The following is a 14626-nucleotide window of genomic DNA, read 5'->3' as shown; positions in this document are numbered from 1 at the left end:
GAAAAGCCTAAAATTGTGTGTGAGTGTGTGAGTGAGAGAACGTCATCTCTCTGAGGGCTCATATTATGTTAACCACTCAAACACCCTCTCTCTCACTCATACACACACACACACACACACACACACACATACTCCAGTACAAGCATGAAGGTGCCAGCCATATAAATAGGACATCCCAGAGCGAGAGATATAAAGAGAAAGGGACTGACAGAGAGAGAGAGAGAGAAAGAATTGGGGGAAAAAGAGCTTATGAATTCAAAGAGTAGACAGAAAGGGGCGACAAAAAGGATGGGGGAGAGAGTAGAGTGAGAAACTGAGAGGGCAAGAACAGGAGGGGGTGAGGACAGATAGATATGAAAAGGATCAATACATGGCATAAAGTGTATGTTCATTGATTTACTTACAGGGAGAGGGTGATGGGGAGAGAAAGAGGGATTGCGTGGGAGGGGGGGTAAGAGCGGATAGCAAAAGCAGAGAGAAGAGAGGAGTTGAAAGAGGGAGAGGAGAAAGAGAGGAGAGAATAAAAAGTCAGGAGGGGTGCAGGGAAGGAAAAGGAGTAGAACTGGGGAGGCCAGAGAAGAGAGAGAGAGAGAGAGAGAGAGAGAGAGAGAGAGAGATGGGGGATAGGGAAATAAGGAGAGAAAGAGGAGAAAAGGGTGGAAAGTTGAAGAAGAAAGACAAGCACAATACAGCAAAGCCACTGACAGCGGTGATAAAAAGGAAACAACAAAGTCAGATACATTTATGACGTGAAAGTGTGACACATAAAAACCTCATTAAAGTTGCATTAATCAATATTTTTATGTCAACATGAGGTCAAATGGCTTTGAGTAAAGTGAAAGGGGTCGTTCACAGGAACGAACCCACACAGAATTATCAACCAACTCTGCAGGTCCCCTAAGCTCTATGGAGCGTTGTAGCCTCTTTTAGCTCATTGTTTTGGTTTCCTGGCTCACATGGAAGCTGTTTTCATTGAAAAAACCAAACAGCAAAGAGACTAGCTGAAGTTAGCGACTGGCTGGTGAACATAGTGGAGCGTTTAGCAGCTGAAGAGCCCAAAATTTCCCTCAGGAGGTGGTGGAGACCAGAACAGAGCTAAAAGTGAGTGAATATCGGGAATTAGATTCATCAGGTGGCCAGAAACGTGACTCCAAATGAATTTTGCTTTGTGTTAATAGGCTTGTCAACGTGTTTGCTGTAAAAACTTTACAAGGTAATAATTTGTCAGTGTTGTGTTTATAGCTCGTTCCACTGCCTGCAAATGGCCAAAAGAATGAATGGATGCAGCTTTAAACAAACTGAACTAGATATTGTTGTAATGTTTTTCTATGTGGTACCGTTTTTGCTTTTCACATTTTTCTTTGCGGTTCACTTTGGATTACTAGTGTTCAGTTTTTATTTAATTTCAACCATATGGACAGTATATGGTAATATCCTTACTTGGTCTCATTTTGAGAGATCCATCCTAAATTACATTATTATTTAATCAAGTTTCTGGATAAAGTTACTTGTATATTTATATTAAAGCTACATAACTCTATATTTACTATCTCTATATATAGATATATGTAACTTGATATTGTATATTGTTGTTGTAAGGTGTCAGACTACTGTGTACAATGTGATTGAGATTGTGTTTCAATACACATTAGGCATTTAAACAGGTCACAGTGGGAAAAGCACAGGTGTTAATAATACATTTAATGATGGCTGAATCCCATTTAGCTGCCTCAGTTTCAGGGTTCTGGTTTGGTGCATGCTGGCTCACTGTCACACTGCCGTGTCTTACTGGGAGCATTAACGATGGAACATAGCCATTGTTAATGTTATTAGTAACACCTGTGCGTTTCCTGCTATGACGAGTCAAACTGTCTGCTGTGAAAAAGGCCTATAATGTAATAATAATGAGCAGAGATGACATGATTTGGGTTCTCTGTTTGACACCTGTGATGTTCTCCTAACTGATAGACGAGCCTGATGAAACACAAGTGAAACCTATTATTCATTCTTTAACTTAACCCAAGTCGTTTTACGTTGGTACTTGTACTGTTATGCAGGGGATTTCTGGTTTTCAAACTGTATTAGGTGAGTTTGATGATTTGTATTCGATTGTGTTAAAATGCCACCAACAATACCGTTCACCTGACAATCAGGCCCTGCATGAGCTAAAGTGAGACAAACACTGAGAGCCAGATAACATATGTCAAGACAGACAGAAACAGAGAGAGAGTGACAGTTTGGAACAGAGCATGAGAGTGAGACAGACAGAGAGAGAATGAGTGTGTTTATGTGTGTGAGAGAGATGGGAGTGCGAGCGAGAGACAGAAGTGTACTCAAATAGCTTAGGGCAAGGTGACAGAGAGAAACGAACGGACAGAGAGGGATAACAAGCTCATAGTGGGGGGATAGTGTGTGTGTGTGGACGCTGTTGTGTGCGTGCGTTAGAGAATAAGAGGAAAAAGGGAAGAGGCAGAGGGCGGAAGGGGAGAGGGATAGAGGAAGTTGAGAGAACAAAAACAAAAACAGTGAGAGTTTGTGTGTGTGTGCGTGTGTGTGGACAGCCGAAGGTGTCAGAGTGTGCTATTTGGCTTAATGATGACCCACTGGGCATGTAGGTCATAACGGTCTGTGTCTCAAAGCCATGACTGCCTGTATGCATCCATTAGTGTGAGTTAGTGTGAGTGTGTGTAAATAGAAACTCAATAGACACACACATGTAAAGTGGGTCTCTTAGCATGCGTTTAAGAGTGTGTTTGGTCAGAGGTTGGAGAAGCAGTTTTTCTACCCGGCAGGACTCAAAGATACTTACACACATACACACAAACACACACACTCATGTGTGCACACACACATGCTGTGAATTTGGTTTTGGTGTACACACTTTCACACCAACAGCTGCCCTTCCTGTCATACATGCAGACGTAATGCACCATGTATGGCACTAAATTATGCACAAATACACACACGTCTCTCTCTTTTGATCCCTCTTGATAACACACACATGCACACACACACACATTTGCGCTCTCATACACACACACACACACACAGACACACACACACACACACACAGGGGGAAGCTATTATGCTCTCAGGCTGGAGTGTTTTGATGGTATAATTGCAGTGACCAGTGAGGAGAAAGAGACAGAGGGAGGGATGGAAAGAGGGATGGGGATGGAGGGAGAGAAAAAGAGGAGAGTGCTGACACTCTCAGCATGCTAATGTTGTGAGGCTCTACCCCCCCCTCTGATTTCATCCCTCCCTCCATCCATCTCTTTGTCTCTCCATCTTCCTCTCTAGCTCATCCTCTGCATTTCACAGGTGCAGCACTACAGAGGGAGAGATGGACAGAAAGGTAAGAGAGGTGGAGAGAAGAGAGGAAAAGAGGGATATATAACAGGATGGAGCAATATTATCTCTCGCTTTCTCCGTCATCCCTCCATCCTCTTCAAGCTCCCCACAATGCTCAAAACAAAGCACGCAAAAAAAAGAGGAATGGGGGGATGAAAATAGAGGAAGAGGGAGGGTCATTTTTTTCCCATCCCTTTAACAATGGAGGGATGATCTCTGCTTATCCTCTAATCACATCCCTCCTTTTTTCCTCTCCTTCGTCCTCTCTGTTATCTCTCACTCCCCTCTTTTTCTCATCTGGTGAGAGAGAGGGTAGCCTTTTCCTCTCGCCGGCCTCCTCTTTCTTTTGTCGTCCCTCCATCTGTCTGTCCTTCCAGACCTCCCTCCATCCCTCTCTCCTCTCCAGAGAGGGGATTCTGCTGTATGGCGCTGATCTAGTTCCTCTTCTCCCTCTCTTTCATAGCCCTCTACATCCTCTTTCTCTCTCAACCAGTCCCTCTTCTCAAACTTACCTGGTTGGTCTTATTCTTTAAGATATTATTCATAACATACAAAACTGCAGCTCCTGCAAAAGGAGGAATTCTGTTCTCTGCCTAAAATATGGTTGGGTAGATAGTTAATCAGATGCATAAAATATATGATTTATCAGTGTTTTTAGCAGGATATTATATTAGGTATCAGCTATCAAATCATAATAAAATAAGAATACAATATTTTACCATTCTAATGCATCCTTCAACTGTTTTTAACCAAATAATTGGGGTATTACAAGTACCTTTACAGTGTCAAGTGTTGAAATAGAAAAAATGTCTAGTGATAGGGAATTAGGGGGAGTAAAGTAGCATATATACAGACTGGTGACAGTAAACAATGTATGTAATAACATAGACAGAGAAGTTAGTGACAGTGTTTTGTTTGGAATTATAATTCTTACACACATCACACTTTCACTGTCAATTTTGTGACACTGGAGGACTTTGTTTTGTTTCTTGCAACATTCAATACATTTAACATAAGAAAAAACAGGATCACAGTGATCACTATACCTAATGGCAGAGTTCATGCAGAGTGCAGGTTCTTCTTTCCTCAATCGTCCAACAGCTTATTTTCAGAAGTGCTTAACTAAATAGCTGCTTTGCGGTCAAAAACAGTCATCTGACAAAAACATGGATTTATTGGTGGTCAAAAAAAGAGGATGAGGAGTCCCTGCACTAGAGAAGCCATAATTGATATTATCTAATAGCCAATAGTGCCTCTTAGAGGTACTGCCTTGCTACTGCAAACATGAAAACCTGCAAAATATACAAGAACTACTGACAGCAAGTTTAATATCTACATTAACATGATTTGACAGATACTCTGAAATCATGAAATACTACTGATTATATTAGTAATTACATCATCATAGTATGCTGAATATATATAGTTTGTTTTTACTGCTGAGAATGACTGCCAAATACCTCAAACTGGAAGTTTGGAAGTGCTGAGTAAATTTGGCTTTGATTAATAAGGTTAGACCTCCTAAAATATCCCCGCCTGGTGACAGTTATTTTGACAATTTGATTAAGTAATCCAACAGTTGCAGTTATATGTTGTTACAGTTGCAGTTACAGAGTCTCACAAACAGCGCTGGTTGCAGTTTATTAACCACTCTTTCTAACTTTGACCAAGGAAAACAATATCTTATTGACTTAAATTAAAATTATATTTATTAACAAAACATTGTGCAAAATGCAAATTACTTAATATACATACACATTATTGTAATCGACAAGAAAATGTTGTAAAAGGAAGGTAAGAAATTAGACAAAAGAGAAAGAGTGAGAGAGGGAGAGAGAGAGGGATTAAGGTTACAGTAGCTTTCAGTTTCCAGATATTTAAATTATTGTCAATCAAAGAATTTTAACTAATCAAAGGCAGCTAAAACAACAGTGTGCAGTATAGTGTGTACCTCAGGAGTGTGTGTGTGTATTCAACATGTAGTATTTATCTAAGAATGTACCTGTGAGTGTTGTGGTCCAAATGAGCATGTGTTCTCACTGTGTGTGTGTCCAAGGGATTGTGTGTATGTGTCTCCATATGTGATGTGTGAGACATGTATGTGTATATATGTGTGTGTATGTGTCTGCATGTGAGACGTGTGTGTGTGTGTGTGTGTGTGTGTGTGTGTGTAGGCCACAACCCTGAGCTTCTTTGTCTTTTATCTGTCTTCATGTGTGTGAACAGTGTGTATAAATATGTGTGTGTGTGTGTGTGCATCTAAGGGTCCTGTGCATGTGTGTGGGTAGGTGTGTGAGTGTGTGTGGGCGAGGCGTGCCTGTCCACCAACATCTCAGTGTGTTTTAGGTACTGGGCTGTCCTTCTCATCACAGACTCCCTGCGTGCCGGGTCTGGGTCACCTGGACAGACAGAGAGAGAGAGATAACCAAAAAGAGGAAAATGATTAGTCTCATTATTGTATACATGTCATGGTGTTGCAGTCATCCGAAAGTGAAAGAGTACAGATAAGACAGAAAAAGAAAGGGAAAGGTAGAAAAAAAGCAAAGGTGTGTTTTTTAATAGCTTGTCTTCATATCTTAATTCAGCAGATTTCCCTCTCTTGGCCACTGCTCCACCATTATCATATCTCATTTTTTTGTCATCTCAGTTTCTACTCCTCAGAAAGCACATTTGAGCTGAAAAGGTTCCTTGGCAGCGGTGGGATTCGAACCCACGCCCCCGAAGAGACTGGAGCCTTAATCCAGCGCCTTAGACCGCTCGGCCACGCTACCCATGCACAGCACTAAGATCATCTTCTGTAATTCTTCTTAAATACCAAATTCTTTCATTCAGATGAGGCTTTAAAGGTGAGTGAGAACTTTGAAATGACAACATGCTTTTTAGAGCCCAGTTCAACATCCTGTTTCTACAATCTAAATTCCAACTATTCAGAAAGCAAGTTTGTGCCGAAAAATGTCCTTGGCAGCGGTGGGATTCGAACCCACGCCCCCAAAGAGACTGGAGCCTTAATCCAGCGCCTTAGACCGCTCGGCCACGCTACCTCATGAACTACACAACACAAAAGAAAAAGACGCCACCAAAGAAGCTCAAACTGAATATCACATTCATTCCAGTCTGCGAGGTTGCAGGAATGTATATGTTATAACTATGTGACACACACAGATCACTGTTACACAAATCATGGGGGAGGGTAGGTCAACCGTACCAAGAATAGATTTGAACATGGGAAAAAAAAAAAAAAAAAAAGAGGGCACTGAGGAAGCACAAAGGTAACCATAGATAAAGCATTTCAGTCACATATGATCACTGCAGCAGATACACTGTGTTTGTCTGTGAAGTTAAGTATATGAAGAATATGGCTGATTTTGTTGCTTAGTTTTTTTATTTTTTGTTTGATCAATCCATGTATCTTAAATGCTAATTATTGTGACAAATTGATAAATGCACATTTGCTTGAAGTACATCTTGGGCAAATATGACCTTAAACTGTCCTATTAAATATTGTGCTTGGTTCTCAAAGTGATAAATGACTTATTACATACTAAAAACTAATATCTAAATAATATTACTTGTATATATATTTTTACTCACTAATAATAATAATTCCATTAGTAATCCTTCACATTATTTCTGACATGACTTTTCTGTCCTGACAATGGTGATTGAGACCCATCTTCACCTTTACTGTTAAAACGGTTAAAAATTAAAGCAAAAAATACTTTCAACTGGGAGAAGAAAACTTTATCTTCCACTTCTTATCTGATTCATAATTATGTGAAAATAACATGACTTATCCCCATGAAAATAAACTGGGAATGTGGCTGGGGCTGGGATATAGTTTTTCCTCATTCAACTCCAATGTGTGTATGAAAGTGCTGACTTGAGTGATTTACATGGCGAGTTCTAATGATTCTAGCTTTAGCTTTATGTGACTATATATGATGTTTACTTTTACATCTCTCAGAGAAAGAAAACTATCACTGGCAGCGGTGGGATTTGAACCCACGCCTCCAAAGAGACTGGAGCCTAAATCCAGCGCCTTAGACCGCTCGGCCACGCTACCACATAAAGTCCAAGTCCAACTCTTAGTCTGCCCTAGCAGCTAGGAAGAGCCTGGGAGGAGGTTTTAAAAAAGGCTGATACTTCTGCTGCCTGTTTCTCTTTCCAAACATATTCATGTGCCGATAATACTGTAACTGTACTGTGTTTTGTCCTGATATCTGCACATACTGTTCTGTCTACCTTTTGATACAGGTTTTATGTTCTGTCCATTTTTATAAAAAAAGACCTTGTTGTCAGCTGCTGATGATGTGTATATAAGACATGAGAGGACATTGTACCAACAGTACATGCAGCTTTCATTTCAGGGGGAACTCCACACAAGGAACAAAGACTTTCTGGTTGAACTTTCTCAACATATCAAAGCCTACGGTGTAATTCTTTAAATGTCACTGAGGTAGAAAGAGATCGCTGGCAGCGGTGGGATTCGAACCCACGCCCCCGAAGAGACTGGAGCCTTAATCCAGCGCCTTAGACCGCTCGGCCACGCTACCCATAGACAGTAGAGCAGGAGAGGACACTAGGGCAGACTGACCAAATAAGTTATCTATTAGTGGCTCACAGCAGATTTATGGCGGAGCAACACACAGTTCACCCTTGCTAAAGCAGGACAATAAATACTAAAACGAAATAGCTGTGTTGATTTTACGATGAGGCCACCTGCTGACATGTCACATTTGTTCTGCTGTGCTGCGTCCGTATGTGTGTGTATCTGCTGTGTAAAATGCATACATCAGTGTGGTAACGTGTGAGCAGCAATTCAGAATATGTAGTGCAGAGTAAATATGGCCAACAAGGTATTACAGCTGTTAACTCAAATGCACAATATGATTTGTGCTGATTCACTCATTCATTTGCACATGGTGCACAGTCACGCAATCTGAAGTTTTTGCTGTTAAATCTGCTAGAAGAACCAACTGCATGGTCTGTCACTATAGCAACAAATCCGGCTCACGCTTCATGCAGAAATGGACATGAAAGAAGACATTCAGGTAATATTGAAACATAACCGGATGTGTTGGAGTCAAAGAACTTGAAAATAAAAACAACCAGCTCTGTCTTTCTCACCCTGTACTCCAGTGATCAGTATATCCACCGCCGTCCTGTATCCACGTATGGCAGAACTAAATTCTCCCTCCTTCTCTCTCTCCATGGCAGCTGTGAGCTCAGTGGCCGCTTGGTTCAAATAACCCGCGTCTCCTTCTAGATTGGTCGACGGCAGTGAGAACAATTCTGAGTGGTCACTGGAGGAATTGGATCTTTCTGAAATAAAAAAAAATGAGCAAGAGAGAATGAGTCTCTAGTGAAGTTCCTCTCAGTAAGATCTTCCTAAGAGATTATTAATCAATCAATTCCAGTGCATTTTTGATTAGTCTTAGTGAGAGATTTCATCAGTAACTTCATTCTTTCAGTATCAGTATTCTTTTTAAAAGTTTCCTCTTGAGTGGATTCCACATAAACTAGTTTTTTATTATCATCAGTTAACCTCTGAAAGTACATGAGATTGAAAACAATTCCTTGGCAGCGGTGGGATTCGAACCCACGCCCCCGAAGAGACTGGAGCCTTAATCCAGCGCCTTAGACCGCTCGGCCACGCTACCCATATACAGCACTAAGATCATCTTCTGTAATTCTACTTAAATACCAAATTCTTTAATTCAGATGAGGCTTTAAAGGTGAGTGAGAACTTTGAAATGACAACATGCTGTTTCTAAATTCCAACTATTCAGAAAGCATGTTTGATCTGAAAAGGTTCCTGGCAGCGGTGGGATTCGAACCCACGCCCCCGAAGAGACTGGAGCCTTAATCCAGCGCCTTAGACCGCTCGGCCACGCTACCACATGACAAATAGCCCACAAGAAAGAGAAAAGACGACACTAAAGAAGCTCAAACTATCATATTAGTTTCCACTTTGCAAGGTTGCAGGAACTATTATTATAATTATAGTTACTATAACTATAATCATAATAATATTTATTACTATTAATTGAATTGTAACTGTGTAATCATCTGTCGGTGGTGTTATATTCTAAAGCCTGGGATCCTGGTGTACGAATGTCAGCTCAACATTAACTCATAAAGCCACATTGCACAGTAAATATGCCTATTTTCACAAACTGGAGCCGGATCAATGCAAGAAAAGGATCGATACAATCAGGAAGCCTTGGCATTATAAATTTAACATTAAAAGAATTGTGAAATGTATTTAGACTAATCCAGGTTCTTTGGCAAGATGGTTTTTAAAATTCAAAATCAAGATGTTGACAGTTAAAATTTTTAGACAAAATCTACAGACTGATAAAAAGACTGAATAAGCAATAATTAGGTTTTAAACAGAGATTTGATACTGAGAGCAGTTATATTGTTTCACACGTGCACGTTCACATTTATTTTCACCTTGTTTATAGCAGGGATCAAAGACAGCCAAGTCATTATCAGACAGTGGAGGTGGACCTTCCTCCTTTGGGAATGGGACATGCTCTTCTGCCACAGAGTCAAAAAGTGAATCAAACTCTTCCTGAGACTCTTGTGATTGGTGGGTTCTGGCTGGAGATGGGTCGGGGGACGGGACTGGAGGTGGAAACATGCACCAAAAGGTAAAAACAAAGTTAAAAAAAGAAAGAGATGGAAATAAAAATGTAGAATTGTTAATTCTGGCAGATTTTTTCACCCATTGCACCTCTGTCATCCAGCTCTGTATCGCTTAAATCATCTCCTCCTTCTTCTTCTTCCCTCGGAGAGCCTCCCATCTCGCTGTAGGCTTCAGCTGCCACCTCCGGTTCTCCCACTTCTAATCCCAGGTTGGTGCCCAGATCCTGGGGTAAAGTGGGCGCTTCCCTCCCCTCCTCTTCTTCTGCGGGCTCACAGTCTGAGGCTCTCCGCTTGGGGAGGGGGATGAGAGGGGGAGGCAGAGGCCCAGCGGAGGCTACAAGGGAGGGATCCATGGGCCTTGTGACCTCGCCACCCTGAGGGATGGGAGGGAGAAAAAGAAGAGGTGGGGAGAGAAAAATATAGGATGGAAGGAGAACACAAGGGGTGAAAAAGCAAGAATAGTTGATAAAAGCAAACCAAAATGAGTCCAACAACATTATGACTTTTGGCTTGCTTGTGGTCAGATTACATGTCTGTTTCCTGTATGCGTATGTGTGTGTTTCTTACCCTGAAGAAGTCCTTCAGTTGTGGGCTGTTGTAGAGTGCAGGAATGCTAATAGTGAATAGCAGCATGGCTTCTGCAGCCTTCCTCCTCTCCTCAATCACAGCCTCATCAAACCTTCCTGAAACACAAACAGATAAATAATGATGACAATTCAGTTGATTATGCCAAGAAATTACATTGCATAGAAAAAAACAAAATGAATAGAAAGAATGGTAAGTCGTATATTGCTTGTTGACTGATGTGTTAGTTCAAATAGATCATTTTTGAGGCTGTAGTTTGCAGTATTATTGGGCAAATTTCACTATGATCTTTGAGACATTTCTCTTGTTGGTGCAGTGTTACATTTTGCCATGCAAGCAACCAATGCAGCAACCAATGCAGCAAGGTAGCCACTATACAGTTTCTTAACATGAAAACTCAAAGAAAAATGGTGACTGTCATATGATACACAGGTGTCGCTGTCTTTGCAGTCTTTGCAAACATTGCAAAAGTATGTAATTGGAAGAGGGGGAAATGTCTCAACAAATATGATGACATCCTTAACAGCAGTGACTGTAATACACAAAAGGCTACAAACTACATCTTAATATAAATGTATATACACACGTAAATAAAATGTAATATAAAAGTGATGTGTGTTTAATTAACATCTCTGACAGTCTAAACAACCCTATTTCCAGCCCCTGCAGCTCACCAAATAACCCACATAGTCAGTGAGTAAATGTAGGGATTGCCTAATACAGTGTTTCCCCTATAATTGTACAGGCCTGGTGGGCCACTGGGCCAACGAGAACCCCCATCAGGCCAAAAAAATCTTTTTTGAATGCCAAAAATAATGCAAAAATATTCATTCATTCAGAAATCAATAATCATATGCATTCGGGAGCCTCTGTGTGACACTGTTGAAACGTGAGTCAACCTCTCTGTTGTTGCCTGGGAAACTCTTGATGTGACGGAGTGCCACTGCTATCAGAGTCCCTTTATTACTGCAGAGTGAGAGCAAGTGTGTATGGGATGCAGGTTTTTATCCAAAATTCTGGAGTCAAGCAAAAATGCAGAAGTGGAAGAAGTGAGAGGTGCAGCTTATTTTTATGCAATAAATGCAGCTTATTAAGTCATCCTCTCCTTGTGACCACTTTGTTTTAAATCTTGAATATACCGAGCAAACAAAAATTTGAATGAAAATATACATTTCAGACCGCCTACTGCGCCACCTGACCGAAGCCGACAGTGCAAATATGCCATCCTGTGCGCCTCGTCCCTTTAGGGTTTTTTCGGTGCGTACCACCAGGCCTGAAAAAAATTCTAGGAGAAACACTGGAATATATCACAATTTTTGCTAATCGTACCAAAAACTTGTGCACGGGGAAACGGTGGAAACTCCTCCTGTCGTCTGAACAGGTTCCTGTGTGTGTAGGCCAACTCCCCGTGGAGCTTCTTCAGCTCTGAGAACCTCCTCCACACGACCACTTCCTTCACATCTTCCGGATGACGCTTGGACACAAACTACAAATCAGAGAGGAGAGAGGAGGGATTGACTTATCAGTTAGATGTTTAGCATTAATTATCAGATCAGGGTTTTACCACATTCACTCATTTCAATAACAGTCTGTTGGAATTGTGGGGAATATTATGTCCTGGAAAACATTAAAAGGACAGAAAGATGAGGAAAGGCAGCTCAGTGTCCAATTACTGACACTCCAGGCAATGGTTCAAATATTTTCAACAAGTCATGAGTCAGTTCAGTTATTCTGTGTAGGCGTGTTTGTGTGTAAATATACTGGAGGGTGACTTCCAGACTTGAATTAGGTCTATAAAGCTATGAAGAAATAATCTCCTTTGATTTTGTATGCATGCCTGTCTGGACCACGGGGGCATTAAAGTGGTCATGGGGGTGTGTGTAGGAACTCATGAATTGAATCACAAGTTCTCCCTGTTTCACTTGAGTGCTCACTGTGCACCAGTGCCTCTTTATAAAAGAGCCATTGTATATTTGCCTGTCTGTTTGTAGCTTGCTGCAGAGCCTTTGTGTTCCTGTGACAACTAATGTGACTTCATTATGTTATGACTGAGCGACAATGCTGAAGCTCAAATTCTCAGGTATGAGGAGTTTCTCAGCTCTAAAACCTGTCACATATAAAGAACATCAAACGGTAAGCAAAAGGAAATTACTTTACGAGGGAAATTTGTGTGGAACTTCCATGTTTCTAACAGTCAATGGGAAACAACACTGCTTCTCACATGTACATTTGTTATCCTCAAAAAATTGAAAGAATTCATCTCAAGATTTGTGGATATATATTGCCTACCTTTTCTTTTAAGTTATTTTTCTATCTATCTATTCATTATTATTATTACTTTGACCCTTTGTCATATTACCATGTTGACTGTATCAACAAACTGAACGTGATGTCCTAGATGTTATCTTTATTTCATTATGATGCCTAATTGTTTTCTGTTATTGTATTAATGTCACACATGTTGTAAGTGACGCTTTCTATAAATAAAGACATGAGGAAAAAAAGAGTTACAATGCTCCCTTATTTTTGATGGATGTAACTGGCCAAAGAGTACAATACTGCATCATAAGAACCGTATTTAACAAAGAGAACTAAACATGTAGACAAGTCGTAAGAATATAAGTTTATCGGAGAGTTAATAAGCATAACAGCATCATAAATTAGAGTTAATGGCACTGTAATGTAAGAAACAGAGAGTAAACCGACCCTTGCTGTCACTTTATATTCCGTGTGTCCCTTCTCGTGTGTACGTGTGTCAGTAACGGTGAAGAACCGGTGATATTCTTCTTTGGCTTTTCGTGACATGTCGGTATCAACGGAAAAAACAGCGTGTTTCGGCGGCGAGCTGTCAAAGCATTAGTAGTAGTTCTGCTCTGTTGTTGTGATTCTCCTCCTCTCCACTCACTTCCTGGTCGGTCACATGCGCGAATGCGTGATTACGTAGACTGGCTGCGTCAAGTTCCATTTTCTCACAATATAAATATTTATTACTACTATTACCACTACTACTACTGCTACTATTACTACTACTACTACTACTACTAATAATAATAATAATAATAACTTTAAATAAATAATGTAATTTGAACCACACTTTTCATTCGTGGTGAATCTCTAAGTGCTAAATTACTCATTTATTTCTATCCTTTTTATTATTTTTAGAGGTAGTAGTAATATATAATTTATTATTTGCTTTATTCTACTATTTTTGTATGTGTAAGACGTTGTCTGGTGTTTTACTATTCAGTATTTTTACAATTAAATTTGAATTTTGCACCCAAAACATGGGTGCACCACATGGGTGCACCCCCACCACCACCACTACCATTTAATATTTATCTCAGCACTCTGTGCACTCTTCACTTCTTTGCACTATTTATATCCTTACAGAAACTGTTTCACCTGTATATAGTCATTCCTTGTGTATATTTCTGAAGATTGTTGTGTTGTTATTCTGTGTAAGTATGCTGAGAGCCACTAAACCGAAGCCAAATTCCTTGTAAACATGTTTGGCCGATATTGGTTTAGAAATAGTGGTTAGAAATGTAATAGTGGTTTAGAAATGTAAGGAACATGGAAATACTCCAGGGGGCGCCAAACGTCTATGTATTTTTCCTAATGAAGTGAAGGGAGAAAGAGACTTGAAATAAATATGACTCTGACACGCTTTTTATAAATTTTGTTGACTGATATAACTAATGTTAATTTATATTCATATTACTTGCAGACAAACTTGACTTTGGATCAGAGATCATATTGAAATGAGGATAGCGTCTACCAGGGCCTTACCCTGTTTCAGACAATAGAACAAAGAGAGCAACAACAGGCTTTACTGAAATGCAAAGGAAGTTACAGTTGTGCAACAACAACTTTCACCTCTGTGCACCTCCCAACTCCTCTCTATACAATAATCTGAAGTTCACAGAACCTTACTGTATCTATTTTGTATTTTCTTTCATTTCTTTCACTTTCAAGAACATTACAATTGCCACAATATTCTGGTTTCAAGGTTTCATACCATGTAGATGTGGCCTTTTCA

General features: G+C 40.2%; 1 protein-coding gene and 6 non-coding genes across 7 annotated transcripts; all 7 read right to left on the bottom strand.

Annotated features, from left to right (window-relative positions):
- Window positions 1-5581: 5581 nt before the first annotated feature.
- snx15 (sorting nexin 15) lies at window positions 5582-13514 on the bottom strand. The gene is made up of 7 exons (XM_044342568.1): window positions 13294-13514; window positions 11917-12073; window positions 10570-10685; window positions 10091-10376; window positions 9808-9981; window positions 8479-8673; window positions 5582-5750 (listed from the first exon to the last, which is right to left on the bottom strand). The coding sequence occupies exons 1-7, from the start codon at window positions 13390-13392 to the stop codon at window positions 5611-5613; spliced, it is 1167 nt and encodes a 388-aa protein (XP_044198503.1). The 5' UTR covers window positions 13393-13514; the 3' UTR covers window positions 5582-5610.
- trnal-aag lies at window positions 6041-6122 on the bottom strand. The gene has a single exon. It is a non-coding gene; the product is annotated as a tRNA-Leu (tRNA).
- trnal-aag lies at window positions 6311-6392 on the bottom strand. Its single transcript has one exon. It is a non-coding gene; the product is annotated as a tRNA-Leu (tRNA).
- trnal-uag lies at window positions 7333-7414 on the bottom strand. The gene has a single exon. It is a non-coding gene; the product is annotated as a tRNA-Leu (tRNA).
- Window positions 7823-7904, bottom strand: trnal-aag. Its single transcript has one exon. It is a non-coding gene; the product is annotated as a tRNA-Leu (tRNA).
- trnal-aag lies at window positions 8930-9011 on the bottom strand. The gene has a single exon. It is a non-coding gene; the product is annotated as a tRNA-Leu (tRNA).
- trnal-aag lies at window positions 9168-9249 on the bottom strand. Its single transcript has one exon. It is a non-coding gene; the product is annotated as a tRNA-Leu (tRNA).
- Window positions 13515-14626: the final 1112 nt, after the last annotated feature.

Source organism: Thunnus albacares, chromosome 22 (assembly GCF_914725855.1).
Source record: "Thunnus albacares chromosome 22, fThuAlb1.1, whole genome shotgun sequence".
Classification (NCBI taxonomy): Eukaryota; Metazoa; Chordata; class Actinopteri; order Scombriformes; family Scombridae; genus Thunnus; species Thunnus albacares.
Note: the sequence above shows the minus strand (reverse complement) of the source record. Positions and strands in the feature narration are given on the sequence as shown.